Raw genomic sequence first — 23603 nt, 5'->3', positions numbered from 1 at the left:
GCTGGCTATCCCCGCTTCAGTCGATCCTGAATACGGCTGCCAGACTCATTCACCTTTCCAACCGTTCCGTTTCCGCCATCCCCCTCTGCCAATCCCTCCACTGGCTTCCGATTGTTCAACGGATCAAATTCAAAATCCTAACACTGACGTACAAAGCCGTCCACCATACTGCCCCTAACTACATCACTGACCTAATATCCAAGTACCGCCCCGCACGCACACTCCGCTCCTCACAAGACCACCTCCTCTCTAGTTCCCTGGTCTTCTCCTCCCATGCCCGCCTCCAGGACTTTTCCAGGGTGTCATCCATCCTCTGGAATTCCCTGCCTCAACCCATCAGATTATGACCTACTCTCCTCTCTTTTAGGCACACCCTGAAAACCCATCTCTTCAGGTAAGCTTACCCCACCCCCTGCTAACTTGCCGACCTCCTCCACTCCTCCTACCACTCCATCCCCCCCATCTTTCTCCTCCTGTACCACCATCCCCTCCCTCCTAGATTGTAACCTCCAAAGAGCAGGGCCCTCAATCCCCTCATGGTTTGCATTGTATTGGTATTGTTCTGTCACATGTTCTGTCCCCCTTTGTAATGTACAGCGCTGAGCGAACTATTGGCGCTTTATAAATACTGTATTATAATAATAATATTAATAATGACTTGATATAACAACTCATGTGGTATTTTAGTAGCGTTTACTTTTTTCTGACCTACGGAATGGATTAATTGGTTTTCAATGCATTCCTATGGGAAACGGCATTTTGGTTTATGCATATTTCGCTATACGAAAAGTACCGGCAGAACAAAATAAATCTGTAAACCGAGGTATGCCTGTACGTGTAAATTAACTGGTTTACGTGAAAGTTATAGTGTTTACAAATGGCGGTGTAGATACTGTAATTTTATTTTTATATACTAATAATGGTAGCGATCAGAGACCTATGGCGCGACTGCGATGGGCATGCTGATACTGGGGGGGAACTGACTTGGTGTCACTGACATCCCCAGTGACACCAATACAGTGATCAGTGCTAAAAAAAAAAAAATCACTGCCACTGTACTAATGGCACTGAGCAGGAATGGGTTAACATGAGGGGCGATCAAAAGGTTAACTGTGTGAAGGGAGAGTTTTACGAGGGGGTGCTCTACTGTAAGCACACTGCATTGGATGTATCTGACAGCCATCCAGAGCAGTGCGCCCAAACTAACAGAGTGGAGGGCTGTTGGTAAACAATGCAGCCATCCTCCCTGTCGATCACCAGTATTCACCAGCCAGGACCCGGTGACTGACATCCGGGGCCACGATCCATGCCACGCGCACCCTCTACCCGGAAATGCAGAATCACGTATATATACACATGATCCTGCGCACCGGGGCCGTCTAGTAGCAGTAAATGTACTATAGAGTGGTCCTTAAGCGGTTAAGCACGTCCAGTACATTTTTTATTTTTTTTAAATCAAATTTAGTCATTTTCTGCCAAAATGTATTCTGCGACATGTCTTTGCGTAAAGAAAAAAAAAATCCCAATACGTGTAAATAAATTGGTTTATGTGAAAGTTATAGCGTTTACAAATGGCGGTATATATACTGGGGGTTTTTTTTCTCACTAGTAATGGCGGCGATCAGTGACTTAAAGCGGGACTGTGGCAGGCCTTCTGACACTGAGCAGAACTGACTTGGTGGCACTGACATCCCCAGTGACAATAGTACTAATGGCACTGGGCAGGAAGGGGTTACATGTGGGGCAAAGGGTTAAAGGTGTGCAGTTTTACAGCGGGCTTTGTCTGTGCTTTCAACTGTAAGCACACTGCTTTGCATGGCCCTGCAAAGCAGTGTGTGCAGAAGCTTAAAGGTGAGAGAACTGTATTGTTTACATACAGTTCCCTCTCTCCGTCGGTAATGCTCCTTGGGTGCTGGCGAGTAATCACCAACCAGGACCCAGTGATTGACAGCCGAGGCCGCAAACAGCGGCACGGGTAGGGCTCGCGCACCATGCAAAATGCAAAACCATGTATTGATACGTGATTTTGCGCACCCCTGCTGCCCTGTAGCAGTATATCTGTTACAGGCCGGCAGGAAAGTATTTAAATGCAATAGGCAGAGAAAAATATTAGAACTGGTAACCAGGAGTTGGGTTTTATTTCAAAATTGTTGAGCTATATTGGAGGACTATGAGAACATAAAAGTGTATAACAAATATTACAAATGGGTGCTGCCCAAACATGGCATCAGCTGGCACGCAGACCTCAGACAGACAACTGGGTGAAGTCATTGGGCTGCCTACCAAGAAATCACATTTATTGCAATTTGTTAGCTTCAAAGGCAAGCCTGTAAGCCAAACTGTACCCACTACTGTTTCAAAGCTAGCTGAATGCACATTATAAAGTAGCTTTATATGGGGATCCACAGCTCGTGAGAACCGAGAGTTAACTAACTCACATCACTGTGGAACCAAGTCAAAAAACATATAGAAAGGGAACACTGAAAAAGGACATTCATAACAACTGCTTTGTAATATCTGTGAGGGTGGCTCCAATACAGAGAATGGACAGCTGAAGGCAGATTGAGAAATGCCTATATGCTCCAAGTAAAACCAAATCTATTAATAGATACAGATTCTCTATTATCACAGTACCCATACAGAAGCGTAGCTCATTGTACTAAATCAACTAGTCTGACACAATGGTATATTTGGACCATATATTATTATAAATAAAATCGGCAAAGACTAGGCAATAAGCTGATCCTGATTGGTCTGTGAAGTTAAATATAGTTGTCCTTTAAGTTAAGCAATAGTTTTTCTTTTCCTTTTGGGATAAAGATTTTACATAAATAATAGCGGACTCCTGTAAGCACCTGTCATTGTTTAATGGTTTGTCTCATCCTTCTAACTGCCGCCTTTGCTGCACAGCTTGGGCTGTTAAAACGACATTGAAGAACAGACTTACTAGACAAATCAACCCAGTAAAACTTACAGGGGGACTCAGAAATACAAAGACTGCTGTGTTAAGGCTAATGACAGACTGAATCATACATGCCACTTTTTATTTTGTCCATATTGCAATTTAAATATTTCTGCTAGCGGACTGCGTGGGTTTACGAGGCATGTGCATCTGTGCCCTGTGTAAGGTTTGTGTATACCTGGATGGGGATACACAAATGTTCAGTGCATCCCCATGCAGGTAGTCCCATAGCTATGGGACATGCCTGCATGGGGATGCATACAAGGCCTTCACATGGGGCAGGGACAGGGAGGCTAACTTTAAATGGTTTGCTGAAATTCTTCAACTGTCTTTTTTGCTGGCAGCTTAGCCTGTTAAAAGAAATAAAAAAAAACAACATTTACTAGCAGGATCAATAGGTGAAAAAATTAGGTTTCTGGGGGTGGACTGCTCCAGTATAAACCCCCATGCCTTGCTTAATAAAGGAAGCTGCTATCTTAAGCTCTAATCTGCAGTTACCATGATACTGCACATGTGATCAGCGCTGACAACAGCCATTTGATGGATTGTAAGTTTGGTTAAGAACAAACATAAGAACACTAGTAGTAACTTGCATGCTGGCCATAGATGGGTCAGAATTCAACCAGTTCAGCACGGACAGCAGTCCATGTGTAGCCATTTCTGTTTGTCAGCAGTTGATTGTTAGACCTTTGTCGATCAGCAGCTGCAGCCACTGATCAGTGAATTCTGACTGTGGAGTGTGCCACTGACAGAATACAATGTGCTGGTGAGGAGGATTCCTCCATTTACCTCACTTGTGTGGATTGAGGCTCTGATAATGTTTTTCCTATTTTCATTCAGCCGTTGAATCATCTATGGTCAGCTTAACAATTATTCATGGTATGCCTTAAACGTAACAGTTTTGGGAAACCTTTATATATCAGCGAGTTTAAATCTGCTTTTTATTGACAAGCTGCATCATATTTCATATTAATTTTGACCATAGCTCCACTGATACATGCACATGTGCAAGAGCAAATGTACTTTAGCGGAATATTCCCAGTGTCCTCTGTGCAGCAGGCAATGTGCACAGCAGCCAGGTAAGTGAATAGTTGTATGCGATTGTAAACATCATAGATCTTTGACATCTACCTGTGTGAACACGTATGATATATTTCTGGAACCCAGAAGTTTCAGGAATTTTAAGCTAGGGGACATTTACACCTGCAAACATCCCAGTGCATGTACCCTAAAGCTTAGTGAATTGTTATCGTATGTAGGCCTGAGATCAAAATGCTCCGAATGCCATGAGGGAAATTGTCACTTGTCAACAAGATAAACAATTCTAATACAAGTAATAAGGGGGTTGCCACCTTGTTGGCCACATGTTTTCCATGTTTTAGTGAAATTACCCTGTTGAACATCTTGGGAAATTCTCAATCTGCGGGGTATTCTTTGATTGTCTGGAAACTTCACATTTACTAGGACCTGCCAGCAGAGGGAGCCTGTGGCAATTCAGCACACAGTGAAGAGATGATGGATGAACTGACAATGGAGCAAGCTTACTGTCCCAAATTCTCAGCATTCCTTCCCTGTGTGCAGACCTCAGATGCACAAAAGCACAAGCTGAAACCCACCCACTTCCTTCCAAACTTCCTGCTGCCCCAGACTGACACCCCTAAGGAAGAAATTGGATCTTGCCTCACAGAACCCCGCTCAGGAATTTACTTATTTACGGTTTCATGTGTTTAAAGGCAAGGCAGAAGAATTTATGAAATTTAGACAAAAGAAGTCAGGGGGCAAAACTGTAACAGCAGATTCACTGAAGATCTGATAATTCCTTGCTGCTATTTACATGCACAGAGTATGTTTGTGATTTGTGAAGATTATGTTGAGCCAACACAATTACATACTCCACAAGCACAAAATCTGTCCCAGATTTGAAAGGAATAATCACATCCCCGCCCCATCAGTGTAACCAACTCGTCAAAGAGTGGAAATTTCCTCTGTGTGAAAATTGCTTTCAAACAGCACGCCAACATCAAAAAAAGGATTAGGATATAACCAAGTCCAAAAAATTTCTACATAGAGCTAAATTCCAGCCTTTCCATTAATCTTGCACAACTGTACAGGCTGCTCCTCTCCTGTAAAAATTTGCTTACCATGATTTCACTGCACACTGAGCTTCTCACAATGTGCACTAGAAGCTGCAGCAACCCTGATAAAGCCCAACTCATCTCCTTAGTGGAGGACATTTAGCCTACCCCCCAGCCCCTTTCATTCATTGATTTTCAGTTCTTTCAACCATGAAGACTCAGGATTACAAGTGGGCACTATCTAGGGTGGGGTGATCTGCATGCAAATGTAGTCCACCTGGGAATTGCATTCTTTGAGACTGATATCCACCCATAAGGGCATTTTCAAAAATTCTGCTTTTCTTTCCCACCCACCTCTTCCCCCTCCTTCCCTGCAGCCCCTTGGGACACATCACAGGGCCCAGGAGGCTGCGGGAACAATTCACGGGCATTTGCGCAGTGGGCAGAAAGCTGTGAAGCCTCAAGGTGTCAAGTGTCAGCTGCCTACAGTTAAGATGCCGATGCCTAGACCCAAGGAAAAAAAAAAAAACTCTTGCAATACACACCAAACCGAGCATGTGCAGACTGTCTCCTAGGGCTCTGTACTATCAGCAGATGGATTGGTGTCTGTGGAAGAAGAAGAGGACCAGGGAAGACAGGGTCAAACTGCCTTTTCGTGTAATGCGGCGGATTAATCCCTTCGGTTCCACAGTGAGTATAACAAGCATGCTTTACTGCATATACAGACTGATTTTTACTGTTGTGGGTTTAGTAACACTTTAAGAGGAACGGACATGGGCCAGTCATCTGCTTGCTCAGCGGGGGATCAGCGGACCGATCCGCCGCTGAGCAAGCAGACTCCAATACAGTCAACCCCTTGTGGAAGGGGCCTAAAATCAAATTTTTAATATGTTACTGTGATTTCAAAGAATAGGAATTTTGATGTACCTGTAAGTTCCTTTTCTTGAAATACAGCGGAAGGTTAAATTCTTAGACCAATGGGGTATACACTGCAGAAGCTGTAATAATCCCAGCAGGTACACAGATTTGTGTATTTGATTAAAACTGGTTATCAAAGCCTTTGGAAGATCCAAAGATATAGCAAGCTGCATTTATACGCAAATGCTGATATTTCCTATAAAAGTTGGACTTTTCCCTGGCCATCTACCCAGCCTTCCCATTAGTCACATAATGTGTTGTTGCACTTGCTGACCATTAGGGAATATTTGCAGAAACAGAACTGAACACCCACATCATCTGTACATGAATAACTGTTGAAAGAAAAGAAGAAAAGTGTACACTGCAGAACTTACGTTTTCAGTGTGCCTGAAGTCATCAGCTCGGTCACCAACACTATGCACTTCTTGCCTTTTAGTGTAGACTCCCAAGAATCATAGAAACGGACAATGTTAGGGTGCTGAAGCCCTTTGAGCATGCCGGCTTCCTCTTTGAACCTCTGGCGCTCTGATTTGGACAGTTTGCGATCCTGTCGAAAGAAATATTATACATTAATAATCGTATGTTTGTTTCACTCCAAACACATGCTGGCAAGTTAACTGGCTCCTGTCTAAATTGGCCCTAGTATGTATAAGTATGAATGTGGGTTAAGGACCTTAGATTGTAAGCTCCTTGAGGGCAGGGACTGATGTGAATGTATAATAAAAATGTAAAGCGCTGCGTAAACTGATGAAGCTATACAAGTACCTGTAATAAATAATTTCACTGAACACAGCAAAATGGATGCAGCTGTGACATAATCGACATATTTTCCTCAATGGGTAAAATGAGCACTCTCACCAGCTGAAGAGAGTTCCTTCATAAGCAGAAGCTGAATCCCATCCAACAAAAGAAATGTAGATGAGAAGAATTGAGATTTGAATCTTGTCCTGGAATTGACCTCTACTCCTGAAACCAAAGAACTCTACAGATCTACTGCATCCCATGTTTCATTTCAGTATAAGTGAAAGGCTGCCTACACGAGTCTGAATATTTTCATGGCTTGAAAGTTTGAGGCTGCTTTCACACTCATCTGGTTTTTTTATTCCGCTTTTGCGTAAAAAAAAAAAAAGTGAAGAAAATCGTGTGACCATGTATTCCTATGGAACTCTTCACACTGGCTTGTTGTGGATCTAGTGCGTTTTTTTTAAATCCTGTTTGCTGCATCTTTGGTGCAGGTTTGAAGTGGTAAAGACCTCCCCTTTGAAATAAATGGAAAACACCACACAAAAAAAGCATTTTTCTGCGTTTTAGGTGCAGTTTTGAATCACATGTCCTGTAAAAAACGCACTGCAAATGTGGTAACAAGTGTGAAGTAGCCTTAGGTGATTGGCTACCTGACTCGTGGGAACCAGCAAGCACACCGTTAAACACTTGCCAACCGCACTATAGTCGAATGACAGCTACAGCGCAGTTGTCCCGTTCTGGGAGGGCATCATATGACGTCCTCCAAGACCGCGCCTTCCCGTGTGCCCCCAAAGGCGCGTACCCGGCACTCTCTGTGATCGTAGTGTCCAATCACAGCCGCCTTTTACCGCATGATCAGCTGTGTCCAATGACAAAGCAGATCACAATGTAACTACAGTTGCCGGTTATCGGCAGCACTTTCCTCACGCTGTCACAGAGTGAGGAAAGTACTGTCAATAACCGTCAAATGATACAGAATACATCTGCACCAATCATCAGGGCACCGATCATTGGTGCCCACCAGTGCCACCAGTCAGCGTCGCTCATCAGTGCTGCCTATCCATGCCACCTCATCAGTGCTGCCTATCCATGCCACCTCATCAGTGCTGCCTATCAGTGCACATCAGTGGAGGAGAAAAATTACCTTATTGCAAAATTTTATAATAGAAACAAAGAAAACTTTTTTTTTTATTTTGTTTTTGTTTATAGTGCCAAAAATAAAAAACGATTAAATATCACCAAAAGAAAGCTCTATTCGGGTGAAAAAAATTATAATTTCATATGGGTACAATGTTGCATGACCACGCAATTGTCATTCAAAGTGTGACAGCACTGAAAACTGAAAAATTGGCCTGGGCACGAAGTGGGTAAAAGTGCCCAGTAGGCAAATGGTTAAAGCAAACCTGTCAAGGAACTGGCTTACTTTAATTACAAAATCATAAAGTGCATCACCAGTGAAAATGTATTCTTATAACTGGAGAAATTGAATACCTGTAATAGTATTTAGTATATGAATTCCCCTTTTTCCCCAGATGCCTTTTATATTATTCTCCAGTTACAGGTATAGGAGTTGTAATTTAATACAGACATCTGAGAAAATTTGTAAGCCAATCACACAAGCAGGAAAATTATGTTTCTGGGGAGCATTCTGTACATATTCTGTGTATAGAACACCTCCATAGTGCATTGCATTTTACAGAAAATTACAGCACTGCAGACTGAAAAGGAAAAGTAATTTTTATTAACATTCAAGTACAATATGACTTGTGTCTCAATTGTATGCGCTATATATTTTTTCCCGCAATAGTGGAGTTACCCTTAAAATATTTATTTAAAAAAAAAAAAAAACACTCACCACAAACTTGCTTTAACTCCCAAAAAGTATTTCCATAATCACGGTGGGGGCTTAAAGTGTTACTAAAACCCAGGACGCTGCATTCACTATATTTGGTCCCCCAAAGTACACAGAACATGGTAGTGCAATTATTTTAGTAAATATAAACTGCTGAATACCTTTTTCCATCAGCAGTATATAGCAGACTTGTGACTTCAGCTAAGCACAGGTTAAAGCTTGTAGGATGAGTTTTCTTTCTGCTCTAGAAGGATGAAAAACCCCTGACCTCTGTCTGGACAGTGCTGATAGGCCTTGTGCTGATCACATGCAGGCTCCCAAGAAAAAAAAACTCTCTAGCAATACACACTAAACTGATTATGTGCAGAAGGGCTACAGGTTCAGTCTGTCTCATCAGAGTGGTTATTTGAACAAGAGGAGGGGCAGAGAAGTCAGGATCAAACAGCCGTTTTACACAATGCAGAGGATTAACCCCTTAGGTTCCACAGTAAATATAACAAGCATGCTTTACTGCAATTTAATTTAGCTTTCTTTCTGAATTTGACAAAAACTTGAGACAAAAAATGAATACTTCAGAAGACTCACCGTGCCTCCTTTGGGTGTTTGCTTTCCAAAATGTGGCAATTTTATGGGAAATTTCCACTGTCCTGGTGCAACAGGGCCTCCAAAAATGTGATTGTTATTCAGGAAATTAGATGAGTGATTATTGTCCCTGGAACACCCAAAAGGTGCTCCTTAGATGTTGAGCCCCCTCTATGCACCTAGGCTGTGAAAGTCTCACATATGTGCAATCCCCATATTCAGAGGTGCAGCTGAATGAGTTCTGAGGTGTATATATAAGGAAGCCTATGTTGTGTGCGATAACTTGCTGAAATGATGACTTTGTGCGGGGGGGAGGGTTGAGACAAACATTTTATTTAATTTAATTTCTTCACTTTTCAAAAAATTGTGACAATCAAAATTACAGCTTCAAAAAAAAAAAAAAAAAAAAAAAAAAAAAACCTCATGTTCTTTTGCTAAATACCTTGGACTGTCTACTTTCCAAAAAAAAGGGGGCTGTCTGGGGGGCATTTGTATTGTCCTGGAATATTAGGGCCTCAAGCAATGAGAAATCAGTCACTACATCAGAGCCGATCAATTTTCAAGTCTCTCTAGATAGAGTGATCCAATTAGTTTGCAGACTCCAACTTTCACACCAATATATACTGATTTGTGATATTTATTTTATTTATTTATTTAATTTTTTTTTAAACAGAGGTGTAGCAGACTACATTTTGGCCTAAAATATTTATGAAGAAAAATTTGTAAAATTGTATAGCCAAGAAAAACTTTTTTTAATTTGATATTTTTTCATTTATAAAAAAAAAATAAAAATACAGCATTACATACCACCACAAGAAACCTATATCTGCCTCAAAAAATTATAAATATTTCCTTTGGGTACAGTGCATCATGCCTTAGTAATTGTCATTCAAATTGCAACAGCACAAAAAACTGAAACATGGCCTGGGCAGGAAGGAGGTGTCCGTCTTGAGGTGATAAAACTGAAACCTTCTAAAAAAAAAAAAGTTTTTTTCTTTTTTAAATATCTAATGCAAACATGTGCATATGCATCACTAGGAAGAAAAAAGTATTTCCCTTCCATCTTCCGAATATTTTGCAAACACTTAAATTGTGTTCTCATAGATGCGTTGATGTCTTTTCTCACAATCATCCAGGTCCATTACATGTGGTCATGGCTATGTTAGGGTGACACAAAAAATAGAACCCATTATGAATTCTAATGTAAAATTACCAAGCTGCTAGTAATCATAACACTGAAGATGCACTTTCATAAAGATAAGAATTAGCACAGAGCTTGGTGTGAGCAAGACTAAACTTGCAGAGCATTTCATATCGACAAAGATTATTATTTTTTTTTTGTTCACAAGCAAAATATTTCAACTGAACTTTGACAGAAGAGGCCAAACCTACTCACACTATTGGGTTATTAAATTAAAAGAAAAAAAAAATAGTGGCTAGAAAGCCAGAGGCAAAAAAATAAATACACATGAAGCAGAGAACGCGTACAACATGTTCAGCATAGCACATCAAGGACACATCTGTCCACTACTTTGAGGAAGTAATGACTCCATAAAAGACAAACACACGTTGATGGATGAATCAAGATTGGATCCTCCTTTCCCTGGAATCAACGTTTATAAGATAATTCAAAAGCAATTGAGCTCTTCCAGAACAAGTCTGCTGTTCACTACTTAAGAGTTTTCACAGACATGAACAAAATGAAATGATTCTTCACAGGAATTTATAAAATGGTAAAGATCACAAAGCTCACATAGCAAGCTTTGCTACGTCTATGTAAAAAGCCTTTCAACTTATTCCTTAACCTTCATTCTGGGAGTTGAGAGGGGACTTGCTTCCAGGAAGAGCCACCTGCCATTATATCTCATTTCTGTCAACTTCATTTAACATGAAGACACGGGAAAACTATGGTACAAAATATTTAACTGCATTCATATTAACATTGGTGGTACAGTGGTTAACACTTCTGCCTTGGAGTACTGGGGTCTGCATCTTGGGTCAGGACCCCATATGGAGTTTGCAATGTTCTTTCTGTGCTTTCATAAGTTTACTACATGTATTTCAGTATCCTACTGCACTCCAAAAGGCATACTTGATAGGTTAATTGGATCCTGACTAAACTGGTCCCAATAAGTGTATATACACTGGCTATGCATATCCTGCCTGGCACTTCCAAGCCAAGTAATTGTTAGAATAATGAAGGCAACCTTCAAACAGACAAACAAGAATTCTCAATGGAAAAAACTTTTTACGTGTACAAGACAGTGTCCAGAGAGCTAGCCCATAGAACTATAGAATCAGATACAAATGAATGTATATATAAACATAATGCCCTGAACACCAAATACCGAGACAATGGAAGTAACTGCATAGTCACACAATTAGCCTGCTGCACCTAAGCAGAGCATATTCTGTGATTTTGAAGAGTTTTTAATTCAGGTGTTTTACAAGCATTGTGCAATTACATAGGCACATTCCTGGGCTGGGAAAAGGGAGGAGAGCAATTCTAGAGAAGGAGAGATTTGCAGGTAAGCAAAACCCAGATGTGCCATCTTTACGGGCACAACAATTGAAGTCAATGGATTGTAGCGGATACCTGAAAATGCATTTAAAAAGCTCATGTACTTTGAGCACGGGACATAAAATGGGATTCTGCAGGTTGAGCGTACTCATGGGAGACTGGCTGAAAAATCTTCAGGTGCAAATGGGGGCTGATGATCTAGGATACTGCATGCCACATGTTTGAGTAACTTGGGCTGAGAGCTTAGGCTGCTTTTAGGGAAAAAAAAAAATCACAGAACAGACTACAGCAGCTTAGTTAAAGCCTAACCCCATGTTTCTTGTGACCTTAGTTTGTCTGCACCATGTTGTGTGCAATGAATACAAGGCTATCTCTAATTGGTTGAAGTGGGGCAGATAACGTCATGATTTCTGCCTCACCCAGAGGAAGCCCTAAATTTACAGATGAAAAAACAAGGCTTAGGGTGCGCATTCACTCCTGCAAATGCACCCAACATTGATTACCTGCCATCGGGGTTCCCAGTGATTAGCTGCAAGAAGTACCATTGAAAGCAATGGGAGGCTGCCAGCTCCCACAGCTAATTGAAGCCACTCACATACAATCAGATGTAGTGGATGTAGGCAGTCTGCGTCCTCAGTCAATCACCGACATGATCAGTGCACGAGTGTCAGATACATTCTCAGGTATGAATGCATCCTTATAGTAAAGGACTGAGCATTCAATTTTGGATGTTTTTTATTTTGTTGTAGATGACGCTAATACAGTTTCCACAGTGCTTTCTGCATGCACATCTCTAAGTGAGGAAAATAATTTGGTTCAGGGCAGATAAAAATTGATTTAAAAAAAAAAAAAAGTCCCTCTTTCACTTTGCTGTTAAAAATCTCGAATTACAGATGTGCAATCATTTACGGTTTCACGCTGTGTTTTCTCCAGATAGGTTTGTTCATATTTAGCGGTTAGCGGGGTATCCTGCTGACAGCTGTTGACTCATCAGTTGTTAAGGACATGGCAGCTGCCTTCTCCTTAACAACCATGTTGTTTACTGGGTTGTTAAGGATGGCGGCGGCCGCCCACTCCTTGACAACCAGCTGAAGTCACACAAAGCACAAAAAAATGCAAAATTCATTAAAAGATGCAAAAAAAAAAAAAAAAAAAAAAAAACAAGAAAAAATAACCCCACCCGGAAAATGAATCAACCCAATTTGCATGGATGTGAACATAGACTTAGTCAGGGTGTCTCAGAAGTAAAGATGAGCACAGGTTCACCAATCCGTGAAAAGCTGGGTCTAAAAATTGTTGAATAATGTTCCTCAATGCAAAATTGCAAAGGCTTTAAATATACAATCATCTACAGAACAGAATATCAAAAGAAACTGAAGAATATCTGTGTGCAGGAAACAAGGCAGAAACACAATATTGTTGACCGATCTTCATGCCCTCAGACAGCACTGCATTAAAACAGGAATGATTCTGTGATGGACATCACTGAATCGGTTCAGGAATTCATCCAAAAAAAAAAAAAAAAAAAAAATCAATCAATCATTGTCCTTGAACAGTTCGCTGTGCCATTCAAAAATCCATCATGCAAAGTTGCAGTCGTATCTGAACATGATCCAGAAATGTTGTCTTCTCTGGGCTCATTTAAAATGGTCTGTTGTAAAGTGGAAAACTTTTGTGTTCAGGCGAATCAAAAATTGACATTCTTTTTGGCAAGCATGGATGCTGCGTCCTCTGGACAGTCCAAAAGCCTGCATCTCTGATGGTATGGGGGATGCCTTAGTGCGTATAGAATGGGCAGCTTCCACATCTGGAAAAGCACTGTCAATGCTGAAAGATATATCCAGGTTTTAGAGCAGCATAGGTTCCAATCCAGACTACACCTTTTTCAGGGAAGGCCTTGCATCTATTACAACAGCATGGATTTGTAGTAAGAGTTCAGATACCTAACTGCATGCAGACCAGACCTTTCACCAATTGAAAATATTTGGCACATCTTGAAATGACAAATACGACACAGAAGATCCAGGACTGTTGAACAGCTAGAATCCTATATAAAGCAAGAATGGGTCAACATTCCTGTCCCAAAACTCCAGCAACTGGTCTCCTCAGTTCCCAGATGTTTATTAAGTGTTGTTCAAAGAAGAGGGAATGATATCCTACAGTAAACGGAGCCCTGTCCCAACTTTTTTAAGACATGTTGCTGCCATCAATTTCAAAAGTACCTTATTTTGTTCTGAAAATTGTACATTTTCTCAGTTTAAACACTTGATATTTTTTTAATTTTGAATAAAATATGGGTTTGAGATTGGCAAATCATTGCATCCTGTTTTTAGGTAAATTTTATAGTGTCCCAACTTGGCTTGGAATTGGGATTGTACTATCTTTTAAAATTCCCAAAAGAACATCTAAGACAGCAGAAACAAGCTTTACAAAAAAATACTCTTTAACCAGTTCACACCTAACCACAGTACATTTACTGTGGGCAGGCTGGATCATGTACGTGATATTGACTGTTCGGGGTTTGGAGCACGCATCTGCATCAGGATTTTGTCAGCAGGTCCTGTCCAATGGTTTATGGCTGAGACCTGGCAATCAGTTTCAAACACAGAGCTCTGTGCACAGTTCAGCGATCTGTCTGTTCCTTTTCCCTGCAAACCAGGGAGAAGAAACAGCCAGATCTGTAAGTAAAAGCAGCACACATTACACTTGTAAGGCACATAGTTTAAGCTTTACATGCCAACCCCTTTCCAGCCAGTGTCATTAACACAGTAACAGTGTACAGTATTAAATCTGATCACTGTATTAGTGTCAGTATTGATGTCAGTTAGCTAGTGTACCTCCTAGCAAGGGTCTGTTAGGGCCAGATTATCCACCACGCTATCTCAATTCCACTATAAGTCAATCAGTGCCATTACCAGTATAGCGTCATAGCTGTGTAAATTCCAGTACATATACCATCATTTGTAGACGCTATAACTTTCACACAAACCGATTAATATACATTTACTGGTTTTTTTTTTTGTTTTGTTTTTTTTTAACCAGACATGTAGCAGAATACATTTTGACCTAAATTTTATTTCTTTATTGGACATGTTTTATAACAGAATGTACACATTTTTTTCTCAAAATGATCAGTCTTTAAAATGAATAAAAAACCAGTGGTGATCAAAGACCACCAAGAGAAAGCTCTCATTTGTGTGAAAAAAAAACTATATAAATTTCACTTGAGTACAGTGTTGCATGACTGAGCAATTGCCAGTTAAAGTAGCACAGTGCTGAATAGAAAAAAGTGCCCTGGTGGTGAACAGGGTAAAACCCTCCAGAGGTCAAGCAGTTAAACGATAACTTAAGCCAAATGTTTCCTTTGTAATCTTGTGTAGAACCACTGCTCCACAGGTTTTCTTTATGTGTTCCGTGTCCCACTGGATTCTGCCCCAAAAGAGATTGCATACTTTTTCGTGTGACAAGCGACAACGCTCAGCTGTGAATTGGCATTTCTGAAAGTGCACTTCAAATCGATCGGGTGTGAATGGGAGCTCAGGAATAAGCCATGTACTTCTCCATACAGCACTTCAAGCTTCAATAAGGTCAACCCTACCTGTAATTTTATAGATAGATTCGTCACCTGGGTGTCAGGATTCATACAGTGCAATCTGTAAACATTAGCTACATGTCTGCTGACTTCATGCTGCCAAAGAACTAAAGTCAGAAAACAACTGCTGGGAGTTTCCTCAGCAACAAGAGGGTCACAGGATGCTCATAGCTGAATCTTTCCCTGTCCACGAACTGCACACGAGGCCTGTGTTTACACGGGATTAGATAGACGTGTTGAATGGCAGAGTAGCTATTTCTGACAAACTATCACCCATGTCAAAGCAGCTCTGTCATTACTATAATTTGATATTCAACCACCTAACCAGTAACACGTGTTTTAAAACAGCTTATTCCTTCCTTTTCCTGTATTTAAAAGCACAACAGTCCCAAACTGGCTGGCCATGCACAAAAAAAAAAAAAAAAAAAAAAAAAAAAAAAAACTTAATTTTTTTTTAGGACAGAGTAGGAATGGTTACTACCCCCTATAAGGTTTTTATTTTATTGTCTGGAAGAGATACCTTCTCTTCCTGTTCCAGAGAAAGAACAAAGTGACCTGTCCAAAGAGAGGAATATCCCAGACTAGAACATATTTACCCATTGAAGATTATGCACCACATCCTGATCTGAGAACAACTCAAATATTTTGGATTTCGGTTCACTTGCTGAACCAAAGACAATGGTCACCAGGCCAAGAAGACAGGTTGAAAAATCTGACAGTGGATTTTATTCCTTCCCATTCTATTCAAAACAAAAAGGTGGTAAATCAGAAACATATTTGAGCAGCGGCCCTCGGGGCACAACTATTTGCTGCAGCTTGTTAAGGTTTTGCCTGTGAAGACATCAGCATGTGGCTTTTTCATTAAATTAAACCAAACAGTGATAATTTAACTGCTATTTTTAAAAAGTAGCAGTAGGGTATGCAGGGATGTTGAATTTGTACCGCCTGACACATGTAGTTTCGGGAGTCGGGCAGGTAGCTTTTCTCAACATCTAGCCCTGCTGCAGCGCTACCGCCCGATTGCTTTCACACAGTCCACAGAGCCCAACCCCCTCCCCCCATACCAAGTCTCCTAAGCTTCGCTTGCCCATCTGCGGGCCTGGGACTGGCTCAGTGTACGCCAGCGGCTCCCCTCCCATTCTTGTCCTGACCCGGAAGTAACAATTGAAGTCACTTCCAGGACTCCATTCACAGATTTCCGGCTATTAAGGCCAGGAAAGAATGCAACGCAGTGTGATGTGCACTGCATTACATTCTGTGGAGCACAGAGGAGACAGGAAGGGTCTGTTAGACCCTGGATGTCTCATTAAAGAGAACCTTTCACCAAAAAAATCATCACATAGGGGACATTTTGTCCCCTATGTGATGAAAATAAAAAAAGCAAAAAAAAAAAAAATAAAATCAAAGTTGCACCCATGCACATAACATCACCGCAGAAGAAAATGTGAGCTCCCCCCGTACGGGGCACCTACTCATGAAAATGTTCATTGTGATACACGTTACATATCGCCGAGCATGCCGGAATGAGAGCAATAATTCTAGCATGAGACATCCTTCGTAACACTATACTGATTACCTATAATGGGCTTTAAAAGTGTCACCTATAGAAAATATAGGGTACTGAAGAATGTCACCATTTCACGAGCGCATGCAAGTTTAAGGTTTGACATGTTGGATATCTATTTACTCTGTGGAACCTCGTCTTTTTTACAGAAATTTTGCGTTTCCTAGACCTTTGCAATAATATCGTGCGACATAAAATATTGGAACTACCACTATTTTATTCTCTAGGGTCTTTGCCTTCAGAAAATAAATGTTAGGGAGTTTTGTGTAATCTTCAAGCCTAAAAATATTTTCTAAATGTGTGCAAAAAAAACCGCAAAAAAATGGCTCTGGCATCAAAAAGGATGAAGGATAAGACCGATACTCCCGATCCCTGACGAGCACCCAATCAGTGCTCATTACACTGCAAGGTCTCTCCCCTCCCTGCTAGTCCCCGGGTGCGGTGCTGGAGACAGGCAGGGAGGGGAGGAGGAGATATACAGCACAGTGTTTAAAAAAAAAATTAAACGTTTAAGTTGCCATAGAGCCCCTTTTGACTTTAAGAGTCCCAGACATTCCTAACAGCAACACAGATTTAAATACGGGTTTGGTTAAAAAAAAAATTTATTTTTTTTTTATCAGGACAAGTAGATTGTCATGAGGGTCAAGTAGATTGGGACACCGATTTAGACCCTGGACAAGTAGTTTTTAAAAAAATTTCCACACCCCTGGGTAAGGCTCCTCTAGCAGGACAGTGGACAGAAGACATCTTTTATATCATGAGCATGGCCGGGTGTGCGCATGCGTATCATTTACCTGGGGAAGAGATGGCACCAGGATGCACTCTGGGAAGAACGCAAATCCACAAAAGCCTAAAGGATTTGCTACTGATGGCTTGGTCACAGATACCTTCAGAGGTCTAGTGGAGTCCATGCCTCAGGGGGTCAGAGATAGTTTGGCAGCAAAAAAATGGGGCCTACTCAATAATAGGTGGGAGGTCATAAAGTTGTGGCTACTAGGTGTATACTGTTCAGTAATTTTAAGAGTTAGGCTAACCACGCAATCTGATTCCTACACCTGAATTTCCAGTGCAAACCTGTCATAGCTACCATTATAGGACCTTTTTCTCTTTTTCCTTCATTTACATTTCAAAGAATAGATAAGAGTTTAAGAATGGGTGATTTAGCACAATGTTGAATTATGCAAAAGATACCCTTTTATATTATTAGGTACACAAAAGACAATGGAGTAAGATTTTAAAGCTGAAGCAAATAAAGCTTTAGCAACCATTCATCCATCACAGCCAGAGAGTATTTATCTTTCTCAGTTCAAAAAGCATCCCGAGATGTCTTGTGGTAAACATTTTGTTGTTCAAAATTCCTACGGACTTAGGACATGTGGAAAAACCCACCTTAAAAGATCCACACACAATATTTATCAGAGAGAATGCATTGGGTCAAGAGAAATGGGATGCTATATGCTCTTGTTATAGCCATATACAAGGTTTAAAAAAAAACCCTGAGTATGTAAAACCAATAACTGTTCCAAATCTCCAATGCACTAGAGTAAACAGCCCTGGCAGATTAGCTGACAGTAATGTATAGGACAGCCCAGCATAAAAGCACAAAACACTCAGCTCAATAATGGTTGCAAATTCCTGGACAATACAATGCCATGGTAACCTCATCACTTGATTTTGCAGTTTCCACGCTCAGAGGCAGGCAGACAATCGCCTGTTTACAGGAGCATAGAACACACAAATCGCAAGCTGTGGGCCAGGCAGAGGCTAAACCAGGAACATTCTGGGTCACAATCGCCACCAAAAAAAAAACACAAACACCACATTCAAAACAAGCAGACTTCCACCAGAAAGGAACATTTCAGTAAGTAAATTTCAGCACACCTAAACTCCTACTCTTAAGGCCTATCAAGCAAGTGCCACCTTTCACTTATGGCTACTGTATCATGGTAGTTTTGCTGGAAAACTAAGAGCCCTGTCTTATGTTCATATTTTCTGAGAAAGTTGTCTGATGAGATCCTCAGAGAGGACTCAAGGAGACTATGGGGACATTCTCAAAGTGGTATCTTACCGCATCCAAGTACGGAGCGGTAGTGTTGTGTCGAGTTTAAAATTAGGCAGCATGTTGCTTTCACGAGGCATCAACACTTGTCAACTGCTTCATTTGATTTCAATGGTGATGCTCTGACACCACACTTAAAAACAGTACCTATAGCATTTATGTGTTATTGAAGCATTTATGAAGTGTTAGTTGAGCATTGGGGGGAGACAGTGGAGGCTCCGGTAGCCCAGAATGCACCTGGAAATAGAGAGCTAGGAGAGAGCAACACCAGGCACTTCCTCTTTCTATAGAGCAGCTGTGTGGTAAAACCATTTGATTCTGTGTGCGGCCAAAAGCATCAACCAGCCAGCAATACTGAGTGCCAGGTGGGAGCAGGTGCATTGAAAATTGTCAGCGACAAAGCTTTTTGTGTCAGCAAAACATCTCATCAGCAAGTGTCAGTACGTGGAAGGGGCAGTGACAGCAAGTGTCATGAATACTGATATTATTGTATCAGTCGTCACGGAAGAGGAGGAACAGCACCCGGAATTCTACCACTCAAGTATCCTGAGCTATTGTGACTCATACAAAAAAAAAAATCTGGCAACAAGTCACCAAGTGGGTATGATCCTTAGGAGTTGGAAAAACTGTCTTTCAGGGAGCAGGAGAGCAATAATGAATATGATTACATGGCTGCTGTTTTTCATTTTATATAGAAGTGTGCTCATTTGAGCATCGCCCTATAAATTTAGACCAGCTTATGGGGGGAGATCATTGATGGGGGGGCACAATCACTGATGGGGGTGCTGCATTGCGTGAGTGCTGCGTTGATGGAGTGCGAAGAAGCAGTTAAACACAGCAGTTGAACTAAAGCAGGATAACTCAAGCAGCAGGAAGATACAACAACAGCAAGAAACTCTACTGCACGCTAAACAGACTGCAAGCAAACACCCTGGGAAACATCTCTTACACGTCTTTGTCCCACTCTGTGTACCTTTTAATATGTCCCCTCTACTCTTCCTTTTCATATCACTATCCTGCGTTCCCAAAATCTTACTTCTTTACCCCTCTGCTCCACCCCAAAACTTGTACATCTCACCCTCACTGCTACCATCTCCCTACTACTGCTCTCATCACCTCCTGCTGATACTTCACTCTGCTGCTCACCCAAAAACCAGGACTGGAATACATGCGCGCTCGTGTACATCCCACTCCCATGTTACTTTCCTCACCCTTCTTCTCCTAACCTCTGGGGATATCTCCCCAAACCCTGGTCCTCCACTATTTCACCCTCACACCAGGCATCCTCTTTCTTCCGGGAATAGCCGCAATCCCCCCAATTTAATATCGGTCCCCGTGCTCCCAATAACCACCCTCCCTTTTTCATGTGCGCTCTGGAATGCCCGCTCTGTCTGTAATAAGCTCACCTCTGTCCATGACCTTTTTGTCTCCCACTCCCTTAACCTACTAGCAAATACAGAAACCTGGCTCCAAGCAGCAGATACTGCTTCCCCCGCAACACTTTCCTATGGAGGCCTCATCTGGACCCACTCATCCAGACCCAGTGGTCGGAAAGGTGGTGGAGTTGGTTTGCTTCTATCCCCACTGAGCACCTTTCAAGTCCTCCCTAACCCTCCCTCTCTATCCTTCTCTTTCAAGACTCACTGCATTCGGCTGTTTTCTCTCATTTCTCTGAGGATTGTAGTGATCTATTGGCCTCCTGGACCGGTTTCCCGCTTTCTTGATGATTTCTCTGCCTGGCGACCCTACTTTCTCTCCTCTGAACTACCCACTATCATTCTCGGAGATTTTAACATCCCTATTAATGTCAACAACCCGGCTACATCCCAACAACCGCTTTCCTCTCTCTGATCACAATCTCATCACCTTCACAGTCTCCTCATCTTCAAACACCTATCCCTCCAAGCGGCAATTACCCGTAGAAACCTTCACAACTTGAACCCTGCACTTTTCCACTCTGCAACTGACCAACTCTACGACAGAATCTCTCTCCTGTCCTGCCCTGGCCACTGCGGTCTATAACAGTTCGCTTTCATCCACATTAGACTCACTTGCTCCTCTAACAACATGAAGTATCAGGCCCCAACCATTACAACCTCGGCAGACTGACCACACCAGAAATCTTAAACGGCAGTCGTGCGCTGGAGCGATTGTGGCTTAAAACCAAATCCCACCAAGCATTCACCCGATATAAATCTTCTTTCTTAACATACAATTCATCCCTTCATGCTGCCAAACAAGCCTACTTTGTCACTCTTAATACCTTGTCATCCAGTCCTCATTGTCTCTTCTCTACTTTTAATGCTCTACTTTCTCCACCTCCACCCAGCACCTCACTCACTGCTCCTGAGATTGAAAATCATTTCAAAAACAAGATTGACGCAATTCGTAGGGGCATCGCCACTGCACAGACATCCATCCCACTTAGCATACCTTATACTAAACCTGCCTCAACACTTTCCTCTTTTGACCTCGCTACTACCAAGGAGGTCACTAAGGTTTTCTCAGAAGCCCGTCTCACTACCTGCCCCCTGGATCCTGTCCCCTCACAACTACTACAGTCACCCTCTTCTTCCATCCTATGCTCCCTCACTCACATCTTCAATCTTTCCCTCTCTACTGGTGCCTTCCCCTCCCCTCTAAAGCACACACACATCACTCCCATACTTAAAAAGCCCTCCCTGGACCCCACCAACATTGACAACTTAAGACCCATCTCCCTGCTGCCATTTACCTCTAAACTCCTAGAACACTTAGTCTACAATCGCCTGAGCTCCCATCTCACCAACAACCTTCTTGACCCTTTACAGTATGGCTTTCGCTCACTACACTCCACTGAAACTGCCCTACTAAAACTCACTAATGATCTACTAACCGCTAAAACCAATGGCCACTACTCCGTACTCTTACTACTTGACCTCTCCGCGGCTTTTGATACTGTTGACCATCCCCCCTCCTCCTCAAAAAACTCCTCTCTTGGCCTCAGAGACTCTGCTCTCTCCTGGTTCTCCTACCTATCGCAGCGCTCCTTCAGTGTTACCTATAACGCTGCCTCCTCCTCTTCACTCCCTCTTTCTGTAGGGGTCCTTCAAGGTTCTGTCCTTGGACCCCTTCTCTTCCCCATCTAAAACTCCTCCCTTGGTCACTTTATAAACTCCCACAGCTTTAACTACCATCTCTATGCTGATGACACACAAATTATCTTTCTACCCCTCACCTCACCCCTTTAGTCTCCTCTCGCATTACTAACCTACTAAGCGATATATAAAACCTCTCTCTTCAGGGAAGCCTATCCTGCACTCAGCCAATACTGGAATCTTCTACTCTTCCGACCAATCCATCCCCCACAGTTACCTTTTGTACCACTAGCCCCTCCCTCCTAGATTGTAAGCTCCAAGGAGCAGGGCCCTCAAATCCCTCTTGTATTGAACTGTATTGTTACTGTATTGTCTCCTGTTATATTGTAAAGCGCTGAGCAAACTGTTGGCGCTATATAAATCCTGTATAATAATAATAAAACTATTGTAATATATCCTAAATCAACATATGAAATTAGATCACTTATGCTACATGGCGTCCCCTTTGAGCACTTCCTACTAGAAAAGCAATGCTTCCATGGGCATTTATCAGGCATTCTTGAAGTGTTTAATGCTTCATAAACACATCATAAATGTTATAGGCGCATTAAAGAGCATTGCTTCGTTCTTCCTAATCAACACGTGTGAATTAGCCCTTAAAAGAATTCCATTCTGTGCAGAAAAAAAGGCAAGCAGAGAGAAAAAGATCAGTCACCAGTATTTCCTGGTCTTCCTGCAGCCATTCTCCCTATTACAGATCAGCATTGTGTGAGGGTGGCCATCTTGGTAGAAGTGGTATCAGCAAATCCTACCACAAATCTACGGAGACTAGCAGTCAGAGGTAGCAATGCCTTAGATCACACCCTTTGATATACAGCTATGACTCTACATGGGTGCCTAGGTACAGGCACGTGTCAGGAAGAAGTGCATTGCTGTTTCTCAAGAGGAATTCAAGACAAAGAGGTTGCTTTTTCACCTTAGACACATTTAAAGCAGGCCTTTGAAACCACTTTCACTAAAATTCACATCTGCATAGTGATATGAAATAATTTTATATTCAGTAAACATTTGTTGCTTTTTTTTTTTTACTTCCATCACCAGTTTCTCACTCAGCCAGAAAGTGGAAAAACAGTAATTGTAACTCTGGCCTCACAGATGCATCCTGGGATAGCTACATCACCAGTGTGTTCCCCATCAGATTATTTGCACTGTCATTGGTTCCAGGAGGCAGATCAGAGTTCAAGGAAGTAAAAAGGAAGGGAGATGCCACTGTGAGAAGAAAAGGGGAGGACAAGAAAAGTAAGGTGTGCCAAGAATAGAAAGCCTGCAATTATTGATATGTAACCATCTATCTGTAGATTGCCATTAATAAACACTTCTGAAGTTGCCTTTATTGTATTCTTTAAGATGAGGGTGAAGTTCCTCTAACTCTTCCAGTTGTTCTCTATAACATAGCAATTTTTCACTTTTTAGGCTCAGCACCACTGTATGACTGACTGTATGGCTTTCAACCGTAAGCGCGTTAAGTTGCATGGACTGCACTGAATTATCTACAAACTAGAACCAAAATGGAATAAAAAATACCAGACAGGTAAACATGATTCATCACTCCAGAGAACACATCTCCACTGCTCTAGAGTCCAGTGGCGGCGTGCTT

General features: G+C 41.8%; 1 protein-coding gene across 18 annotated transcripts in view; it reads right to left on the bottom strand.

Annotated features, from left to right (window-relative positions):
* The window catches only part of WNK1 (WNK lysine deficient protein kinase 1), a 239269-nt gene that overhangs the window by 145438 nt on the left and 70228 nt on the right, over positions 1 to 23603 (bottom strand). For all 18 annotated transcript variants that reach the window (XM_089671781.1, XM_089671780.1, XM_089671783.1 and 15 more), the window contains exon 2: positions 6330 to 6502. In XM_089671781.1, the coding sequence (XP_089527907.1) occupies positions 6330 to 6502 (173 nt within the window). The remainder of the gene's footprint in view (positions 1 to 6329; positions 6503 to 23603) is intronic.

The sequence above is a fragment of the Staurois parvus genome, unplaced genomic scaffold, assembly GCF_062004578.1.
Source record: "Staurois parvus isolate SC_StPar_1 unplaced genomic scaffold, SC_StPar_1.0 ptg000114l, whole genome shotgun sequence".
Classification (NCBI taxonomy): domain Eukaryota; kingdom Metazoa; phylum Chordata; class Amphibia; order Anura; family Ranidae; genus Staurois; species Staurois parvus.
The sequence above is the reverse complement of the archived record's forward strand: the minus strand, read 5'-3'. Positions and strand labels throughout refer to the sequence as shown.